The sequence below is a fragment of the Microtus pennsylvanicus genome, chromosome 6, assembly GCF_037038515.1.
Source record: "Microtus pennsylvanicus isolate mMicPen1 chromosome 6, mMicPen1.hap1, whole genome shotgun sequence".
Taxonomy (NCBI): Eukaryota; Metazoa; Chordata; class Mammalia; order Rodentia; family Cricetidae; genus Microtus; species Microtus pennsylvanicus.
Window position 1 is genome coordinate 60,844,007 of NC_134584.1, and position 23,097 is coordinate 60,867,103.

The window sequence follows — 23,097 nt, forward strand, 5'->3', positions numbered from 1 at the left end:
GTTCCGTATTAGTCATTTCTCTGGTTTTTGTTTGTACAAGTAGAGCTGTCCTTAACGACTGAGATTCTTTGCTTCTGCTGGCTGGCACCTCAATCTTGATAGTCTCAGGGAAGAGTAGTGTTTTCAGAACAGACTGTCAACAATGCAGGCAACTGAGATGCCTGGAGTGATGTCAGCTGTGCCAACAAACCCATGTGTTCTAACTTTGAGGGACAGATGTGGGCATGTCCTCCCTAAATGTGCATCCAATTCCAGGCCAAGCCAGGTGTGATACTGAGAAAAGTGAGGCTGTACAGGAGGACATCTCCCTCCAGTCTTTCCCAAGTTCTTTGTGCCATGTCTATAAATGAAATTCAATGATTGTTGAAGGTGGCACCAGAATTAATTTTATCCAATATGTTTCTTGAGGAGCATGGAGAAAGATACTATTTCTAACAAGAACAAGAGATATCATTTATTTAACACATATTACTGAGTGTACCCTGTGTAACTGGTAGAATGCCTTTGATGCATTTAAAACTTATGGGAGTACGGGTTGCAACTGCAGGAGGAGAGGTTGTCACTGCAGGACCAAGGGTTGACACTGCAAGAGGAGAGGTTGTCACTGTAGGAGGAGAGGTTGTCACTGCAGGAGGAGGGGTTGGCACTGCAGGAGGAGGGGTTGACACTGTAGGAGGAGAGGTTGGCACTGCAGGAGGAGGGGTTGGCACTGCAGGAGGAGGGGTTGACACTGCAGGAGGAGAGGTTGACACTGCAAGAGGAGAGGTTGTCACTGTAGGAGGAGAGGTTGTCACTGCAGGAGGAGGGGTTGGCACTGTAGGAGGAGGGGTTGACACTGTAGGAGGAGGGGTTGGCACTGCAGGAGGAGGGGTTGACACTGCAGGAGGAGGGGTTGGCACTGCAGGAGGAGGGGTTGACACTGTAGGAGGAGGGGTTGACACTGTAGGAGGAGGGGTTGACACTGTAGGAGGAGAGGTTGACACTGTAGGAGGAGGGGTTGACACTGTAGGAGGAGGGGTTGACACTGTAGGAGGAGGGGTTGGCACTGCAGGAGGAGGGGTTGACACTGTAGGAGGAGGGGTTGGCACTGCAGGAGGAGGGGTTGGCACTGCAGGAGGAGGGGTTGGCACTGTAGGAGGAGGGGTTGACACTGCAGGAGTATGGAGGCAGAAGATGCTCTTCATGTGCATCTTAAGACATCCTAAGAACTCTGTGTCCTTATTGTCTTATAATGCACAGAGTTAGAGATCGCCTCTGAGTTATAGAAACAGGGCCTGGCTTCTGCAATACTGGCATGTCAAATGTTACTCTATGCATCTCAATGTTACTCCTTCCTGTTAAAGGTAAATTTATTTAGGTGTTCTTCAATGTTTCCTCTGACTTTGAGCCATTTGTGCTTATATCTTAAAAACATCATTTAAATTGAGTCAAATTATTTTGAAAAAAATTGTTGACACTGGTTGCCCAAATAAAAATACAGGTTTAACCGCTCAAATTTCCAGAATTATATTGCAATATGCAGATGAAAATGAGCAGTTGCCTTTGCTAATTGGATCCAGTGATGAGCACAGCAAGTGTTCAGGATTTGCTTGCTAATCGATCAGCAGGTATTAGAGCATATTGATCTCGCCAGAAACCCTGCTGACATTTCTGGTTATTTTGTGAAAATTAGAGTATGTGTCTTCTTCTCTGGGTAGAACAAGTAAGAAGAAAGTGAGCAGGGAAGGATTTCCCCCATAGAGGCTATGGTCTCTTTAGCTGTTCAGTGGCACATACTTGGCCTCGTGTTGCTGCGTGACGGTGGCCCACAAACCTGTTACAGTAACACTGAGTCAGGGATACAGGGCAATCCTTTTCCAAATCAGATTTCCAGGGACTTTTCTCATCTAGAAGTCTGATCCGGATTAATCTGTTTGGGCAGTAGTAACACAAGAGAAGAGGGAGTCAGAGGACTACTGACTAATTTTAGGGTTCTTTGAACAGGATGTTGAAGAATCACTTGGAAAGATCTCATTCTTAATGATTTATCAAATGTTATTAGCAAGTGAATGCTCCACCAACCTTTTGGAAGGAAATATATGTAGATATACAGACACACATATACTCATCCACACACATACATACACAAACACTTACGTAGAATTAAATTTGTGTGATGTATTATTTTTATTATATGGTAATAATAGCTTTATTGAAGTAGCTATGTTTCTACTTGCTTTATCGTATAAGAAGCTGCCTCCTTACTGCACAAAGACTCACACATCCCCTCCACATTTATCAAAATAGGAACAGAATGAGCAGTAAACCTTAAGTTTTTTCTCCCTCTTCTTGCTCCAGGCGATGTGTTCCACATCACGGCTCCCAATAAGTTCACCTTTGAGGAGGCTGAAGAAGAGTGTGAGAACCAGGATGCTAGGCTGGCAACTGTTGGGGAACTGCACGCAGCTTGGAGAAACGGCTTTGACCAATGCGATTACGGGTGGCTGTCGGATGCCAGTGTACGGCACCCTGTGACTGTGGCCAGGGCCCAGTGTGGAGGTGGTCTCCTTGGGGTGAGAACCCTGTATCGTTTTGAGAACCAGACATGCTTCCCTTCCCCTGATAGCAGATTTGATGCCTACTGCTTTAAACGTAAGTGTTTGATATCTTTCTTAAAAATAGAGAATTAAAAGCTGCAGCAAAGATATTCATTAAGGTTCAAGTAGATGTTGGGATGGATTCTGAATCCTGTGCGGTGTGCATGGAATAGAAATAGTTTAGTGACTTATACGCAACAGACTTGATACCAGAACAAAGGTTAAAACAAGGTAGGGAGTGTGGCAAGTAGTTTGTTCTGAAGGGATGGGAATGCCAGATTAGAGTCTTCACTGCACTCTGCTTTACCAAGCATCACAGAAAATATCCTGGATTCTCATTTCCTATTAGCTGAGGCCTTTAAATGCAGTCTCGCAGTTGGTATAACAATGTTAAGCCAACAGAATCTGAGTTAAGCATTTGAATTCTGTTTATGTTGCCTTTGATATCATTCTCATCAGAAAAAGCAGACAGTTTAAATTTTAGTAACTACAGGTGAGTATTTTTGCTGAAACTGAAAATAATTATGTTCAATTCATACCTAAAAATGAACAATACGATCAAATAATCAATATAATTCATATATCTCATTTAGCTTTGAGTAATAGAATATGTATCTCTTAGTTATTATTTTTGCTTTTAATTAATTAAAGTACAATATAGACTCTTTGCAACATGTAGCATTAATTAGCTATGCTTAGTTAAGTTTACCTTTTAAAATTAATTTTTAAATGGCATTCATGCTATGCATATTTTGACTTTTAGATATCCTTAAATTACTTTTAAATATTAACCACATTTAATAGTATGATAATTTTAGAGTGTTTAACTAAACAATAACTAGTTAAAACTTTTATGGTAATATTTACTCTAGGGTTTGTATTATGTCAGCTAAATAACAAATGCTTAGATATTCTAGTAACCTGATGAGAGTTCCACATTGACTAATATAGTAATTAAATGTCTAGAAGACAGGAAGTGTTTGGAACTAGCTTACTAATTCTTCTTGTTGGAGCAATAGGTAACTAAAACAATTAGATAATACACTAGTTGGTTATTAATTGGTTTCGAGAGTGAAATATGCAGGCATTTTTTAGGGAGAAAAAGACAGAGCCACGAGCCCAAGCAGTGTGTCGGCAAAGGTCTTGGATCCCTGAACTGATAGAAGCATGGGAAGGTTTCGTTCACAGACTTCTGTCTCCCCACTAGGCTGCCTCTGCCTAAATCTCAGCTTTAGACTTGCGCCTCTGTTATAGCCATATGTTGTGTATTAGCTTAATTCAAGCTGGCTGATCCATGAAAGGCCTAGCAAATGCTAGCTTTTCTTCTCAGGCATTGAAACTAAAACCAAAGTTTTTATAATGTTTTTTTTTTATAAAAAAAACAACAATAATAATGAAAGGTCTTATCTTAAATATAGTCATATATGCACGTATGCATATACTGCATGCATATTCATTTGTGCCAAATTCTGTCATTAATGATATTCATATAAATCAGGTTATAAAATGACTTTCCCCTTAAGTTACTGATGTGATGAAGGAACAGGCTTGGGCTGATGGTGAGAAAGGGATGGGACTGGAAAAGTTCTAAGGGGGGAATAGAGGCGTTGCTCTGACTATTGAACTTCACTAGTTTTTCCTGCACTGCATAAAATTAACAACAGGAAATAAAACCACATTTTTTCCTTGATGGTAAAATGGAAACCCAAGCTTATCTGTAGCCATAGAGAGTATTATTAAAGAATTTATCCTGGCAGATTTTAAATTCTTATCTAAATAAATTTACATGGATACATAAAAAGAAAAACCCTTAGATTTAAATAGGTTGGCCACATTAAATTTAACTTACATTAAGTACAAAAGTGGTTGATATTTGTTTTTCTATTCATTTACATGAATAGAATTTTGGAATAAATTCAGTAATATTTCCCCTATGTAAACTGAAGGACAGATTTTTGTTCATTTCTTCCGTCCTTAAGACTGTCTTTCCTAGTTTGTTGATCACAGAAGAGGTTAGGAAGTGGCAGTGGCAACAGCTTCTTCCAGCTTCTAGTGCATTTTGCGATACTTCTTTTTAATAGGTGTATACTTCAAGATTGAAATTATTCCCAGATGATTTGTCTGATGTCCAATTTTCCTGTGTAGTCCCGTGGTCACCAAGCATGCCCTCCTCTGCAGCCCTTGAAGTGGTGACTGTGTTGTGCAGCTGTCTTGTTAAGTTGAAGAAGAGATGCTTGCATGCTGTAAAGCATTGGTTTTGTCAAACATAGAAAGTGGGTTTTTAGGCCACGTAGTAAATAGATAGTTCAAATCTTATTTTGTTCTAATTCCTCTTCCTTTTAAAAGCAGTTAATAGCACACATATAACAGCAGATAATGTGCAGATAGAAATTAACTGGTCAAATAGATTTGAAAAACAGGCAACTAAATGCCTTTTAAAAATAACTTTTCTAACCCATTCTGTGATAAAAAAAAAAAAACTGTCTACTTTCTAATTTTCTTTGGCTTCAGGATAAAAACATTTTATGAAAGAATTTAGTTCAGAGTTTTGAAATTTCATGTGAAATATCTCCAAATTTAAATGAATCAAAATAATTGAAGACTTTTGAAAATTTCCTAATGCATGTCATTAAGGATCTCCATGTGAGGGAAAATTCCACATTTCCTAAAAAAGTCATTCTAATATTCTTTAGCTCTCACTCTTAGTTTGTTTTTAATCAAAGTTTGAACATCAGAGTTTGGACTATTCTTTTTTTAAGCTGTTGATCAAATTTAAAAAAGCAGCATTTCTATTGAATATAGTTCCTTGATTGTCTCTCTACATCTCCTCCAACTTGAACAATTCCATTGATGACAGTTATAATGTCTAAACTTCTAGTTACCATTTGATCTGGTTTTGTTCTTCTTGTTTCTCCTTCTCTCATTAGATTTGGAACTACGGTCTAGAGCAGGTTCAATTGGTTCCCCACACTTCATACGCTTTCATGTTTATAATTAGGCTATTCTAATCTATGATCACATCATTGATTTTTTTTGTACCCTAAACAACTATATGCCATTAGGTACCAAATGGAATAGTTCTTATTTTGTATTTCACAATGTTTCCTACTGATTGACTGACTTAATTTACCATCCAATCACTTGTAGAGCTTTAAGCTGGCAGATAAATTGAATCCTACTGTATCAATATGACACATTCCTCACATGTCACCTTCTAGTCGCACTGTGGAACACCCACTGACTGCTCTTGTCCCTTGTCCCCGTATTCACATTCACACATGGTTCCCATATAAAAGACTCGAGTCAGCGTCGGCCATTTCTCCAAAATGTAGATAGTGTAGGAGCTAAACAGGCCACTATGCTGGTGATATGGGTTTCTATTGTGTTAGGAAAGTCTGCCTCATGTGTCATGATAGAAGACGCACGGAAAAGATAGTCCATAGGGTGTAGAACACCATAGCGTGCTGATGTGAAACATCTGTGTGGCAGACAGCTGCAAAGATTGCAAGGGAGTATTTGTGGGAAAGAAAGCATGCTGATTTTTGTTGGCTTCCTCAATAATGGAATTGAAAAAAAAATCGGAGTTTTTCAAAATCCAAGTGTCTAATGTGAATGAAACTAAGGGAGGGGATACTTGTACAACAATCTAGAATTGTATTCTTCTCTTTAGAATAATCATCAGGAAAGTAATGCAATGGTTTTTATTCTTAGGCTATTTCTTTGTAGGTGGTGTTTTAAAAGATTGTTTCCTTTTTTGGGATGGCTGAAGCAAGTGGCACACATTATCAGATACACGGAGTTTTGATGGCAGTCAGCTGTTAGGGTTGATGAGAAAAGTCACCCAACCCCAAAAGGAAGTCTGAGGTTTTCCATTTCAAGTCATAGAATTAATTAACGTAATTGTAAGCAGACTTTCTTAAATAGGACTCTAAAATTATTAAACCCTCCTTTCCCCCTGAAAACAAAGTCACATAAATCCTGGCTTTTGTAAGACAGGCACAGCGAGACTCAATGCTCTCACCTTACTGTGCAGCAAGGCTAGAGGAGAGAGACAGAAAATTAGTCATAATTGATAATGACATGTGCTTATTTGATTTAAAAAATCTGAGTCCATTTTTAAAATGCTATAAAAATATTTCCTTAGGATTAAATGAAGAGTTGCTAGATGGAACAGGAGGACCAGATCCACAGACTTTCTCTTGGATCCAGTGCGATGCCACCTTCTCCTAAGTTAATTTCATTGGCCATGAAAAATGCTCTGAGGGGAAAAGTAAAATTACAATTCTGCTGTTATTAATAATAATATGATTGAATTTTCTCTAATATGAAAGTGCCTATGAGTTTGTATTATGTTTCCATGGGAACATTCTCCATACATATTTTTTACTATTTCCCTAAAGAATGCAGTTATAAGACAAACATCAAATCTGGCAGTTAAGTGAGGTAACCGTGATGGAATTTCAGAGGATAGAGAATTCAATTAAAAGAAAACTAGTCAGACACATTTTAGGTCTTTAAGTTGTTCTTGTCAATCAAAATTGACTAATGTTTGTGCCAGGAAATAAATGCAGAAGCAGCTTACTGCTATTTTTTTTTTAAAAAAAAAGGAGGGGGGGAGTTCATATAACACTCTTTTCAAGGTCCCAGTATTCTTTTGGGTTAATTTCTTTTTAAGTATAAAAGGATAAGCACGGATGGATTTTTAAAGAACATATGTTATAGTGTAAATGAACACCGCATTTTCATCAGAACACTGATGTTTTTGGACTTTTAAAATGGTTTGGAGAATATCAAGCGCTAATAACAAATTCCAGCCCCTCCCCCAAATTAGTACTTATAGCCTTGTTCAGATTTAGGATAAAATCGTATTAGCTTATCATGGAATTCTGACAGAACAGGTGAAGGTTTTAATAGGCAGCCAATTTTGATTCTCAGTGGTTCTTTTTGGAGGAAGATCCAGTCCTTAGAGTTTCCTGAGGCAACAGTTTCTAACAGAGAGGACCAGCCTTACATACATGGCCACTTCACATCATAGAATGTATCAAGATGGCGGATGTGGGTTCCTCGCAGCAGTTCCTTTTAAATTCACTGGCAACTCATTTTTGATTTTAGAAAGTACTGATTCTTTTGGAAAACACAGTCTTTGTACACTAAGATGCTCCATTTGCTGTGTTGAGAAATACTTTTATTTATAACATTGTCATTTTTATATACAGCTTAAATTTCCTTAACTCAGTCATTCTCGATAAGCCTGGAGCCATTATAAAGTAGCCTTTTATAATGACAAGTGTACTTTATGTAGCATGTGCTCACTCTGTGATGATCCAGGAACACCCCCACCCCCAGGAATTTGTAGTGACAGGCTGAAAACTATCTTGTAGCTACTTTCTTTACTATATTTGTGTTTCATGCTAACATAAGACTGAAACCAAGGCCCAGGATAAGTACAAACACAGTGTGCAGATCGCTCAGAAAGAGTAGGACTACAGCAAATGCCAAACCAGCCTCTGGCAGACATGCTGTATGGTCTGCTGGCAGCACGCCTCCAGAGTTGAAAGGAAGATGAAGTCAAATGTCCAACACCTGGAACCAAATGAAGAGCCGGTATTAAAAGTTTAATATCCTGTTTTTATGAAAGTCTACACATTATGGACAATGTCATGGTTTATGTGTCACGTGGTTCCATTTGATGTGGCTTTCTGTTGTTTTGCAGTCTGAAACACTCCCTGTCCCCTGAGACACTTTGCAGCTTGAAAAGAAGGCAATATTTGGAGAAAGCTAAACAGCAGGGGACATCCGTCCCCAGATAACAAAGCCAAGTTCTCCTTCTAAGTTTTGTGGTGCTACTGTAGATTGTTACAGATAACCATTTATGAAAATTCTGTGTTAGTAGCTTTTTGGCATCCACTTATCTTAAAACACACGATGTTCATTTGTGAGAACAATTATTTGTTCAATCAAGTATAATAAGACTTGCAATACAGTACAACTTACCAGTTGATGATTATTGATTAAGTGATCACTTATCTTCTTTTGCATTAATTTCAAGTTTAGATTTTAGACTCCTTTATATCAGAGATCACTTGGTCCACTTAAAACACTGGTCATGCAATTCCATATTAGTGACTTGTCTAATTAATTCTTTGAAATTATTTTTTAGCTAAACAGAATATATCAGAGGCAACCACCATTGAAACGAATATCCTCGCAGAAACTGCATCACCCAGTTTAACCAAAGAACCACACATGGTACCTGACAGAGCTACACCAATCTTTCCATTAGTCACCGAATTACCTATCATTACCACATACTTCCCTCCTGCAGGAAATATAGTCAGTTTTGAACAGAAATCTGTAGTCCAATCTCAGGCTATTACAGACATATTAGCCACCGAGTCACCCACACCTGCTGGGAGTACCAAGAACCACTGGGATATGGATGACTATTCACCTTCTGGGCCAGAACCACTTGGGAAGCCAGATATATCTGAAATTAAGAAGGAAGGACTCCAAAGTACAACTGTCATCTCCCAGCATGCTATTGGCTCACAGGACGGAATTACAGAAGATATGCAAACACATGAATCAGTGACACAGATTGAACAAATAGAAGTGGCCCCATTAGTGACATCCACAGAAATCACAAAGCACATTTCTTCCAAGGAACTGCCAGCATCTGAAGCGACATTGGAATCCACAGAAGTGACCCTGGAACAGAAAACTGAAATGTCAACGGTTGGCACCACTCCCGAAGTGGTGACCACAAGTCAGTATGGATTTACCTCGAGAGAAGGTGAGAGTGAAGACAGAACACTGACAGTTAGGTCTGGTCAGAGCACCCGGGACTTCAGCCAAATACGCGAGGTCGTCACGGTATCAAAGACATCAGAAGACACTACCTACTCCCAGCCAGGGGACTTAGAGTCCATTTCAACGTCAACAGTTGTTTCACCTTTAACTATGCTTGACGTAGATGGATCACTCATACATAAAGAGAAAGAACCGAAAACTAATGACAAAGTGACCGAAGATCCTTTTGGTCAATCACAGCCTGCAACCCCTTCGCCATCAGAGCATTTTACCGAAAAAGAGTTGTCTCCCTATTCTGGTGACATGGTATCAGTAGAGGGAATATCCACAGTTGTTTATCCCTCATTGCAAACAGAAGTGACAGAAGGAAGAGAAAGAACAGAAACACCAAGACCAGAGCTAAAACAGGAAGCGTACACAGTTGATGAGATACAAGAAAAGATCACCAATGATCTATTTATAAGGATAACAGAAGAAGGCTCATCTGGGATGAAGCTCTTTACGTCTCCCTCAGAACAAATTCATTTTACAGAACCTTCAGTTGAAGAATCTGTTTCCCCAGCGTTGACAACTGGAAAGTTAAGCGTGAAGCCAACAGAAGCCAGAGATGTAGAAGAAATGGCAACTCTGACTAGATTAGACACAGATACGTCAAAGCCCTCCCGAGATGTTACAGCAGCCCATTTGACCCACAGTACTTTAAATGTGGAAGTGGTCACAGTATCCAAATGGCCATGGGAAGAAGATAATTCAACTTCAAAGCCTTTATCCTCAACAGAGCTTGCCCGCTCTACTGCATTGCCCCCCATCTTACTTAGCACCGTAGGAACAAAGGGAAAGGCTAAAGAAACCCCAAGTTTTCCACATGTAGGAGACCAATATACTCTTTTTCCAGATAGTACTCGAAAACCATCAGAGAAGGTTCCTGAGGAAGATTTCCCATCGGGAGAATTCACAGTTCCTTTTCAGCCAGCTCCATCAGTTGGTAGTGCTGATGAGTCAACTTTGAGAGAGTCTACAACTGAAGACGGGGTGCTTCCTACCACAAGCACAGAGCACCAAGTCATCACTGCAACTGCGGAAGGAAGTGCTTGGGGTGAAGAGGCAGATGCCTCCAAACCACTGTTTACTCTCCCCCCATTTGCACACACCTCCTATGTGGAAGGATTGGCCTTTGTTAATTACAGCAGCACCCCAGAGCCCACTACTTACGTAGACAAGTCCCACACCAGTCCTCTTTCTGTAATTCCCGAGACAGAATGGAGTGTGCTGGAGTCTTCTGTTCCCCTAGAATATGAGGTTCTAGGCAAATCCGATAAAGATATGGTTGAACAGACTCACCTAGAAGCCACCACGCCTCCTGGGGCTTTGAGAACAGCAGAAACCACACAGAGAGAAAGCCTGGAAGAACTGCAGACTGTAGGGAGCTCCTTTCCTGTTCTCAGTTCTACTGCAGGCATGACCAAGGAGACAGTGGCATTTAAAGAAGAGGGGGAGGGATCAGCATATACTGTCTCTGAAGACACGTGGGTGACAGGTGTGGAGAGAGTCCCTGGTTTAGAAACTACTCCAGTTGGAACAACTGAGCATGGTAAATCTTATCCACCCGGTACAATAATACAGCCCAAAGTGGAAATGGAGACAATGGTACCCCTAGTATCAACCATTAGGCCAAAGGAAGTTTCAAGTCCTGAGCCGGAATTAAAGTATGAAGCAGAAGGTAGTAGCCTGACAGAATTTGCATCAACGCTGAGGCCTCTCAGTACTCAAGTCACACAGCTTATGCAGGAACCTACTGAGGAAGGCAAAGTGCCATCCCTAGATGATACAGATTTAGGTTCAGGATTATTTGAAAGACCCGGAGCCACTGAACTCCCAGAATTTCCAATAGTTCCAAGCGATACCAGTGCCTTCCCTTCGATAGACAGCCTTCACAGAACTCCACCTTCCGGGCCCTCTTTATTCACTGCAGAACCGCCTGCCGTGGAGGAGCCCAGTGAGAAAACGACAGGTGACATTGTACTTCCTAGAGAATCTGTAACGCAACCCCCTCCCACAACTCTCACGGATATCATAGCTAAGGAAACGGAAACTGACATTGACCAAGAGGATCATGTGACCTCAAAGCCTCCGGTAACACAGCCAACAAGACCACCCACTGTGGAAAGAAAAACAACCTCCAAACCTCAGGCATTGTCTACTTCACCAGCCCCGACAGGGACAAAATCCCGCCCTGACATAAATGTTTATATTATTGAGGTCAGAGAAAACAAGACAGGTAAGTCTTTGCTTTCAAGGCAATCAGCATTTTATCTTGAAAGTTAAAATAACCACCGTAACAAATGCCGCCATTAGGCGCTGATAACTGGAGTGTCAAAAATGTGTTAGCTTCATGCAGCTGTACAAGAATTGGAAGGCTATGTTAAAGCGTTGGGAAGAATGTTAGCCACAGTTTTATTTTGCAAGTCGTAAGAAGCCCTGCTTTGTCATCTAATACAACCACTTCATCACTGTTGCATCACTTCAGACCGCGCAGAAGCGAGTGTTTTAATTTCAGTGTCTTTCCATACCTTACTACTCAAGTGTAGCACTAGACTGTGCTAACATTCCATTGGTCTGCAGCCATTAACCCCTAGCACTCACGTAAACGGCTAAATGACTTTGCACATCCATCCCTAGGGCTGACCGAAAGATCACTAAAGGTTTGTTTTGTTTTTCTCTCTTCCAGGATTTTGCAGGTTTGTCACATAAGTGGTGGAATGGGTAATTAATTGGTCTATTTTGATTCGAATTTAACATTTTCAAGATGTTAACTGTTTTCAGGATATTTCTAAAATGCAGCTTGAACTGTTGAGAACCAACACAACCTATCTAAGTTCTAGGAACTGCTTGGAATCGTTAACAAGGGTAACTTTTAGAAGGTGGATTTGTAAACGTTATCTTTTCTTTCTAAAACTCAGGTCATGAAATATGTATTGTGATTTCATTGTCTCCTCTAAAAGTGGTTTATTTGCACTGGTTGATACTTGCAGTTGTCATGGTCAAACACGTCTTGTTCTTACCGGGAAGTGAGAGTGCACCATCATGTTAAATTGGAGAAACCGACTTGAGACTATATAGCACAGACAGTCTGACGGACTGTTCCATCTTTGTGTCCTTTAAATTTAGAGCTCAAGTCTACTGGTTTTCTTAAATTGCTTGGTTCAAATTTGAATATAAGAATTAAATGAATAAATGTTCACTTTTCTGTGGCCTGGTTCGGAGAAGCCGTATGGGAAAGATGCTTGTTGATCAGTTTCTTTCTTCGTATTGGGATACGCCTTGCTGGGTGTCATACGGAAGAGAGATGGCATTTTCATTAGCATGATCAGGAGTACACCCGGTGAAAACGAACAGGTAACGGTAGCATTCATTGAGTCGGGATCCAGTGCTGTAGATAGAAACTTCGTGGCTTCTATTATCTCCTCATTAGCATTCTCTTGGTGTGGAAATATTTGCATGGCTCGATTCGTAGGCTATACAGCCCTGCATTACTAAACTCCTCTCTTCCCAGCATAGCATTTTAGAGGCACGAAATGAAGTATGCTTTTTTTTTTTGGTTGTTTTGTTGATGTTGTTTTTGTTCTCGATACTGTATTTTGTGAATCATAAGCCAATTCCCGTCTTCTACCTGACTGCTACATCTCTCAAAACTAGGGTTCAAAATGGGATGGGGGAGGGGGCATAGAGAAGCTTGGTATCAACCTTTGCATTCAGAATGTGTAAAGTACATACCAGTTAGGTACATATCTTCTTAATTCATCTTTTTCTCTTCATAGGGACATACTAAGCTGTATCAAATAGTATGAAACTGTATGAAATGGTATGAAAATACATGGTTCCTACCGGCTCTTCTAAATGGAAAATTGTACATTCAGTTTAGGGTAATCAAACTACAAAATAGTAAAAAGGCTGAAACTTGAACCCGTCCCACCCCCATTTCTGAAGGATGGCAATTATCAGGTGAAAAACACACTAACTTCATAAGTGGCAGTTCACGTGGAGAGTCTGCCAGGGTGAGAGTAGCGGCTTCTGAAGACTGCACAGCTGCACATTTATAGGACCCCCTCGTCTCCAATCGGCAGAACCCGCATAGCGGCTGGTTTATATGCACCCCCTTGTCCCCATTTGGCAGGACCCTCATAGCTGCTTTCTTTTCTCCACTGCTAAAACCTAGGGCTATACTTATAGTACATTCTGAGAAACTTGTGGAAGATCTGGCCATTTCCATCAGGCAGAGAATTACAGTATGCGCCTGTTGGGAGGGGCATGGAATACTGGAGTAGGCTCTCCTTCACCTGGTTTTATGTGTTCTAGACTTTCATTCTTAAGAATAGCAGCTTGGTTTGTTATTTTCAGAAGGCAGTGAGACCCAAATACTTAGACCCAACTACTCAGTTAACAAATTTTGCTAGTTTTCCAACAATAATTTAATTTTCCCCAATATTTTGAACTTTGCTCATGAAAACCGGCACCCAGATGTTCAGTTAAATTCTAAGGCAGGTGTGTTAATGAGGGAAGCCTGGAAAGCCAGCATTTTTATGTTTCCCGACTGGAAAATCCTCAATGCATAGGTGCCATTGTATAAACCTATTCCCTAGAGTAAAATTGACCTTAACATATATTATGTATCCAAGTAAGTAAAAATGCCACCCAAGCTACCCCAAACCAAGACATTTATAATTTTTTTTCTGCACTCAGAGAGTGGTATAAAGCTTGACTTTTATGAAATACCATGAAACGAGACACGCTACTCAATGCCCGCTTACATCATACACTCAGAAGGATGCTAATGTCACTGTAGGGCATTGCACTGCTGCTGGAGGGCAAGTGTGGTTAACAGTTTAAAAACCTGAAGGAACTTCGCAGCTTATAAAGGTTTTATGAGCTGAAAAACGCCGTGGGGTGTGGTTAAAAGTGGTACAGGGGTCCTGAAAACTTGTCTGTTTCAGGAGTAATTTGCACACCTGCACTTGAGAAAATTATTCAAAGACTTTCTTTGTGAATGTGTATGAAGGTTGCAGGATCCGACAGTATGGGGAGAGTTTCTTCAGTTACGTCTGGGTTTTTGCTGTTGTTTTCTTTTTGTGGTTTGTAAAGACTACCTAGGAAAATTACCTGAAATGTTGCAAGTTAGTATATCAGAACTGCAGATGTTAAACAAACGGAAACAAAGAAACAGAACTCAGATGTAGCAGCGTCTTTAAGTCAAGGAATGATTTGGAATGTGCGGATTTTAAGTGCCAACATCAGGTAAGGACTCAGATAACAGGCGTATAGATGCTATCACATGTCAGCCCTGCCAATCTTCTAGGCGTTCTTCTTAATTAGTTTTACTGGTTTTTCTGTCTTCTTAAGTGCAAAAAATTGAATATTAGGCAGAAATTATATAAATATGTGATACGGGTGAAATTTTTAGTTTAGCAATATGCACATCAATTGGATTTTGACCAGGACAGCATCAGGATTCATTTGCCTAGCTTCCTTGGGCAGAACTACTGCACGTTCTTGGTGGCATCATTTAGAAATAACTCCCATCGGCTCTATTTCTTCTACTACTACTAAATATAAAAATATACATCAAAGTTGTAGGTTTGCTTTTGAGAGCTTTGCTCTTATGGGGGAAGCTCTTGTGGGGGAGATGAGCAATAAGAGGCAGGATCTCGAGTGAGCAGTCTGGACAAATACTGATAATCACTGGCTGATTTAAGGTGATTCTATAAGAGAGCCATATAATTTTTACTAATTTTTTTGTTTTCATTCTTGGCAAAAATGTAATTATTTTTCTTTTGAAATTGTATTTATTTTTAATTGAGAATTTTTTTCATACAATTTTTAGGACTCACATTTTATGTTTAAAAATTTTATAGCCATATGTAAAGTACTTTATGTTTTCTTTTTAAATTAGAGGATCAGATTTCATTCTTCAAACAGTAGATTAAGGGGCCTCCATGTGTCATAACATAGTGGCTGTCTTGTTAATGTTGGAGTGTACAAGCTGGTGTCTGGAGTGCCATGTGCCTCAGCCCCAGAAGAAAAGGGAATTGAAGATATAACTGAAAATGAAACAGAAGCACTCATTCCCAAATGAGCTGAAATTTAAAGGGAAGATAGACTTTTTTAAAAAAATTCTTTTATCATATTATTTTATGTGTACAGTTGTTTTGCCTACACTTTTGTGTGTGCACCACTTGTATGCCTGAAGCTGCCAATAGGGGTCAGAAGTGGGTGTCAGACCCGTGGAACTGGAGTTACAGATGTGTGTGAAGTGCTATCTGGATGCTGGGAATAGAACCAGGGTCACCTAGAAGAGCATTTTGTGCTCTTAACTACTGGATCATGGTTCAAACCCCCAAATGCATTTTCAGTAAGGCTGATTATGACTACCTTTCGCTTATATAAAGGCATACATTTATTAATAGGCACCTTTGTTGTCTCTATTCATTATGCTAAATGAAGCCAGTTAAGCCGATGTTGCTTCAATCTTGTTGACATCTCTGTTCCACTAGATAACATGTTATTTATCATGGAAGGAAACAAATAGAGCTATAATTTGGTAATTTTCTTAACTGAAAGGGCATATTAAAATTTTAGTCCCCCATAGTAAATGTTGGTTTACAGTCGTGCCACTTTGAGCGTATCTTGGCAGCAGCTACAGCTCCTTTGTAATTTCACTGCAGTGTTGATTCCATAGGGCTTGTGAGCAGAACCCTTCAGCTTCAAGCTCTTCTACATGGATGAAAATAGAGCTGTTGGTGGCAATAGCTATCTCAATTCTTGTCTCAAGATTGTCTCTTTGACAAATTCTTTTAAATGTCCCCATGCATGGTCCTAACCTCTCCTTCTGTTTTCATAAAATATAGGGAAAGTACCTGATAGTGTTTGGTTGCTGTGAGGGATATTGCAACTTTCTACCCAGAGCTTGCTTCCTTCTTCCTTAGCAACTTTGCTACCTTTCATCTGTGCAGTGAAGGAGTCCAGAGATAGTGTTCAGAACATTTTGAACCAGGGGCTAGCTAAGGGGAGAGATGCAAATGGAAAGGACCAGAAGGAAGAGGAAAACAAAGTTCTCTGGAGTGTCATTTTAAAGAGGTAAAGCTGAAATTTGTATATTTTAAGGGAGCTTTGCCAATTTTGGTCATTTTAGAAACGCATAGAAATACTTCTCAGTGAAACTAGTTTTCCATATACAAACATGGTTGTTTAATGAAGTGACTTCATTTACAGATGACTTCCAAGAATAGTGATGGTGATTAGCTAGTTGAGAGCTGATTGTGGTATGGATTTGTGTTTCAGTAAAGCTGGTAGATACATGTTTTCAATTGTGTTGAGGTATTGTGATTTCCCCCAAAACAATTGATCTGATGGAGGGAAAATAATTAAATAGTACAACCTGTGTTACTTCTGAATAACAGGGCCATGTGCAGTACTTCTCCATGAATAACAGAAAGCTTAAATAGAAGATTTTAAAATATAAAGGATCCCTGCAGAAAGAGAAAGTTTCAAACTCTGTGAAAATGAAAACATTGCGTCATTTAGATGTCCTCAACGTTTCTGTACACACATATAATTAGTAGACAGTTAGTGTGTGGTAGGCTCTTGTAGAGCCAGTGTTTCATATATCAGAACAGCATTCCTGATGTCTCACAGAAAATAGAATTTAGTTATTGTAGCCACAAGCTGTGAGGGTGTTTGTACTGCTAAAGGGAGAAAAGGAGAAATGAAGATATTAATGTATGTTTTTTAGGAATATATAGGAACACAATATAATTCTTATATTCACTCTCAGTAGCTCACACTCCTTGGCTTTCTAGGGAGCCTGTGTTACTATTAGTAGGTAAAAATTCTCTGTTCCTCTTTTCATATCTCCCATGGACATTCATTCAATCCAGCTGTTGTGTAGCTAGGGAATTAAGCCAATGTGATTTACAGTTTAGTTAGTCAGACAACTTGAATACTCAGTAAATGAGTACACAGAAAAGAGAATGCCATGTGTTAATAAACACGTTAAAGAGTAATGCAAAATAGATCAGAGGTGTCTGTGTTAGGCAGATCCTCCAACTCATCTCAGAGAAACCTGTGCTGTCCACCCCATCCTTGAGCACCAGTCAGATGTCCTGGGGGCCACAACCAAACCAACCTGAGGAAGCAGCAGATAATCCTCCAAGATGCTACTGCCTGACACAGTTTGATGGGCACAGGGAAACCTCCCGATGCATGATTCACCCATACTGCCTCTGCACTTGGCTGTAGACCAGAAACCTCCAGATAAAGCGGTGACAATTCCAACGCCCCAGACAACTGTTCTGAATTGCTGGTGGGAGGTGTAAGCATTGCAATTTATTTCCTTTCTTAAATGGGCTTGAGATATTGTTAATCTTTGAATCTGTAGTTTCAAATGTTTCCCAAATAGTTTTGTTGAACAATGTATTAAACAACCAGTAGTGCAAAAAGTTCCTGATTCTTCAGTGCACTGAGACACAGCAGGTCCTCTGGAGAAGCTGCCTCCAGTCTTAATGAGGCTGAACTGTACTTGAAAATTCCAAGGGAAAGGAGCTTGTCTGATTTAAACCTTCTTCCCTGAAACTGGTCAGATCTCAGCAAGTGTACTGTTTGTCACAAGGTCTTACTACACCTTGATATCTGTAAACGAGGAAGAAAACAGAATGAAACATCGATGACTTATACGTACTTTCAAAATACTAGGAATAATTATCACTAAAGCCAAAGCAGTAGGGATGAATGGGATGAACGGGCAGCTTATTTTTAGTCCCTTAGAACTGCGCGTCTTATTCTGCTATATCCCTGTTACGTTTTGTCTGCAAGCACAGGAATTTCCAGTGATGCGTTAATGTTATAATAATTCTTTTTCTTTGTACTGACCAAGTAAGTTTCTTCAATTCATTTACATATAAAGAAAAAAATTGGTATTCAGTGTCTTCATAAATGCCTATAAATTTGTAAAGACAGTGAGTGATTAAAAATACTGAGACTCTGACTGTATATTCAGACTATCTAAATTTCCATAACCCTCGAACTCTATACTATCTGAGGATTTTTTGGGGGTATGATTTATTGTTTTTGTCTCAGTTTTTGATCTGTAGTCCCATCAAAGACTGATGGTTTCTTTGGTTGGATATATAAATCTTCAAAGGAATTTCAACACAATGACCACTTTTTGATCCTTGATGATAAAGCCCTAGAATGATGTTCTTCTACCTGAACTCTCAAAAGTGTAACTAAATGGATAACATATTATGTGTTTAAAGGAAATCATCGTGTCTTCTAGGATGACTTTATGCTGAGACACAGAACTGGGAAAAGTGAGGTGAGAGAATGAGGCTCCTGTGGTGGCTCACAACTGTAACGCCAACACTTGGGAGACTGCAGGACGACTGCAGACTCTGGTATTGCTGGGTTCAGATATGCAGGTACAGAGGACGCCAATGGAGAATGGAAGGAGTGGAATGATTTAGCTCAGTTATTCGGGCTGTTTAAATGTCCCAGTGAAGGGGTCAGGTTGAATAGTTGGTTGGAAACAAGACTAGCATTTGACAGAGCAATGGCAAAGAAGAGTTGTTTTATACACTATAGCTTAGTGGATGGGTTTCTATAATTGAAGAGAAACTATACATGCTTACTTCTTAGAGTCCTTTGCCTTATTGTAGCCAAAGATTTACTTACATTTAAGTTCTTTATTCTGGCTCTGGCATTAAAATATTTGGTAATATCTTTCTGTATGACTATGTCTATATCTCTACATGTGTATGTGTATTTTTCAGAGGTCTTGAGTACTAGAAAACTAAAGCAAACAGGTAATAATGTTCCACTTTATGACTGGTCTTTATTTGCTCAAATAAAAAACTCTTGAGTGTTTGGTGTGAATGTCTCTCCATGTACCATGTGCACACCTGGTACTCAGACAGGCCAGAGAGGGTGCTGGATCCCTTGGGCCTCAAGTCATAGTCAGCTTTTGAGGAGCTATGTAGGTGTTAGGAATCCAACCCAGATCCTGTGGAAGAGTGACCCTTGTTCTAAACTGTTGGGTGATCTCTTCAACCCCTATTTGTTGTGTTTAATATTTTTGAAAACATTTTTTGAGAACTTGGAATGTATTTTGATTATTCTCACTCCAGCTCTTCCCAGATCCACTTCTACTAAACAACTTACCCAAATTCCTATCATCTTTTAATATTTTAACCTATCTAGTTGAGTTTGGGCTGCTCAGATCCTCTGTGGGGGTGGGGCTATCTCTTGGACCATGCTCGGTCTCCCAGTGTCATTACTCTTGTAAGCATCTTGAAGCCTTAATTGCTTCTTTTTATGAAGCGCTTTGTTGTTGTTGTTGTTTTCCGAGACAGGGTTTCTCTGTAGCTTTGGAGCCTGTCCTGGAAGTAGCTCTTGTAGACCAGGCTGGCCTCAAACTCACAGAGATCTGCCTGCTTCTGCCTCTCGAGTGCTGGGATTAAAGGCGTGCGCCACCACCGCCCAGCTATGAAGCTCTTTTTTACGGTTTAGAAATTTCTCAAATGTCTCTGATTATTTGAATATTCTGTCCGAGAAATCTCTTGCTCTCTTGAAATGGGGCTAGAATCCCCTAGGTCCTTTAGAAGGAAGAAGAACCTATATTTTGTGATATCTCTTTAAGTATACTCAAGCCAGAAGTTGTATCTAAAGTCAGTCTTCTCACTTGAAGAAACTGTGTTGTTTGAGGATTATTGGAAACTGAGAAAAGCTATGGTACCTATTTACCATCCATGTAACATGCTGCCTCTTCCAAGGGAGGCATCAGAATCAGCCTCAGTTTTTACATATATGTACGATCCGTTCAGGGTGTGTAGTTTGTGAAGAGAAAAATATTTGCACTGTACTCGGCATACCATGGCTTTCAGGGTGAGACAACATGCCTGAGTGGTGTCCCAAGCAGGCTGCATCCTAGCTAAGCCATAAGGAGCCAGGGTCACAGAACACAGTGATCTCTCCATCTTTGATTCTGCTGACCTCTCTGCTGTATTACCAGAAGCAGTACATGCTACCCAAGTCCTGAGGAATGAAGGAACAAGAGCATCTTACAAACTTTGGGAATCTGTTTGTATCTTGATCCCTTTTGCTGGGACAATCAGCCTATAGTATTCCAAATTTTAAAACATATTGAAGATTCTAGATATCTTAAGCAATTTGATTTAAAAATCACATATTTTTCCCTTAATGTGCTATGTAGTGTTATATTTCAATTAGTAACCGGGGGAAAGTGAATCAAAGAAAGCATTTATTTCTGTCTGGCATTTGAATCTATACATATATGATTGGAAATTTAACTTTGTGAGGAATTTCAAGATTCTTCACTTTAAGATCTGCAAGCTCCATTCAAACCCCTACAGTTTTGGCTATTTATTTTTGGAATAAGGAAACCTGATATTTTTTCTTTATTTTAGAACAAATTCCATTTTAAAGGAAATGCAATCTTATATATTTCTGCTGAGTACATTGCAATAGCTTATGTTTAATTAAAAACTCTTAAACTTAAATTATAAAATTCCCTGACGAGAATCTGATCCTTGCCCTGTCGCCTGTGCATCACAGCAGCTATGTTTTGTGTCTGGTCACAGCATGACTGCAAGACTTGTGCTATGTCAGCCACGTTCGGCTGTGAAGTCCTTAAAAACACTTGTTGAATAGTTTAAGGTCGGTTAGCCATAAAGCCTTGTGCGAAATGTCGTTAAAAAACCCATTAGCTATGGTTCTAGTATAGTCAAGCCAAGCTGTTAAAATATGCTCATATAAACATAGAAAAGATTATACATTCAGCCTACAGAGTTCTGTGGTTTGACTCTTGAAATCTAAATAAAAGCTATATTATCCTTTCTAGGAAAATTCTAAACTAAAGCCGTCTTCCATAAGGCTTCATTCTTCTAAGAACCTGGAGTGTCAGCCACTCTGTTAAGTTGTTCTTGTTAGTGTGAAACAGAGCAGATCACTGTTTTGCAACGAGACAGGACAATAGCACAGGCGTCCCCTCCCCCCACCGTATGCCACAAAGAAACTTTTCTGGTTTGCCATAATTATAGCTGTTGCAGTTCCCTAATAATATGTGTGGTGGTGGGGGTGGTGACAGTAAAGGGGAATGAAGGGGTAATTTTGGAGAATGAATAAACAAAGGAGACCAAATAGGATTTGATGAGTTGTAAGGAATTATTGATGGCAATTCAGGCCACGTGGCAGGGAAGAATTCATCTACTTATGCATACTGTAGATAGATTTTATAAAGCTCTGCCCCTGTTCATGAAGTGTTGAAGGCATGGGGACAAACCAGGTATATACTGACAGAATAAAATGTGAAAAAATGCGAGTTGAAATCCCTAAGTAGGTAACATTGTTCCATCCTCAAACTGATGTTAAGGAACCCAAGGACACTATTTGTAAGGACCATTTGTCAACTTGGAGGACATTCCTTTCAGAAGAAGGAAACAATAACTTTTACTCTCATTCTGCATTTTTGTTTGAATTAAGTCTTACTTAGTAGGAAAATTTCTTGGAATCCATAAAACATAAAGAGTATGATTTACACTGTTAAGGATTTTAGGTGCTCTTGTCACATAAAAACCCACATGGCATGATATGCCAGCGTGCTTTTCTATGCGAATCACTCTACCATCAATAAACATACAGTAAACCTAATGCATCCAGTGACTTCATATGACAAAAAAAAAGCTACAGTATTTATCAAATGAGCATATTATATATTAAGGAAACAAGACAAAATGAAGCTCATGAGAATGGAAGCCGTTTAAGACAGGCACTTTTTGAAACTCTACTTAAATTTTCATGGATGTATGCTGAAATTATAACTTAATCTGGCCTTATTTAACTATATTCAGATAGTATTGATGATAAGGAAATATTTGTTGAATGATTAAATTATTGACATTATATTAAAAGAGACTCATGTGCAGAGGCATCTAAATTGTGTCTTTCATGTGCTTTGAACACTGTCTTTATGTTACCCTTCTCATCGGACAAAGTGTATCTTCATTCGAACTATCTGAAGTTTGTATCGTATCTTCTTTTAAAGCTTACAATGGTCACTGTAAGATTATAGTAACAACTAATATTGGGCACACATAGTTTTAATGATGCTTTGGTAAAAGGCTAGGTATTTAATTGTTTTCCTCAACCTGGTGCTAAAGAGTAGTTGCAGTATCTGTACCAAAAATAGCTTTCGGTTGTTTGATGCTATTATATTCACCAGACTTGTGCATTCATCTAATAATCATTATTATTAATAATGTTTAATCATTTGAATACGCATATGCTTTAGCTTGAATAAATGCAATCTGAGTGTATAGGTAAGGATGGATGGAGATTGAACATTTATGCCTTCTGTATGAAAAGAAGGAGCTGAGAAGAGGAGCAATCCAGCAGGAAAGGAATCTTTTTCTTCTTTAGAGATGGGTTTGCAGTGGCAGAGTTGGCTCCGTCGTAGTTGTTCCCCCTGTGGAAGTTTATCCTGCGTCCGTGTGTCAGAGAAAGCGAATCCTCTAGCGGCATTCCTCGGGGCAGGTGGAGACCTGGTGCAGCCTGTGTATCTTCCATGGTCCGGCACCTCCGCAGGCACTGGAAATAGGGTACCCGCAGCAGCGGGACTCTGTCACAGGTGACTGAATGTCATTCT

General features: G+C 39.5%; 1 protein-coding gene across 3 annotated transcripts in view; it reads left to right on the top strand.

Annotated features, from left to right (window-relative positions):
- Vcan (versican) overlaps positions 1 to 23,097 on the top strand; it is a 97,257-nt gene that overhangs the window by 32,969 nt on the left and 41,191 nt on the right. For 2 of the 3 annotated variants that reach the window (XM_075976358.1, XM_075976359.1), the window contains exons 6-7: positions 2,338 to 2,631; positions 8,737 to 11,664. In XM_075976358.1, the coding sequence (XP_075832473.1) occupies positions 2,338 to 2,631; positions 8,737 to 11,664 (3,222 nt within the window). The remainder of the gene's footprint in view (positions 1 to 2,337; positions 2,632 to 8,736; positions 11,665 to 23,097) is intronic. The other variant, XM_075976357.1, reaches the window with a different exon arrangement.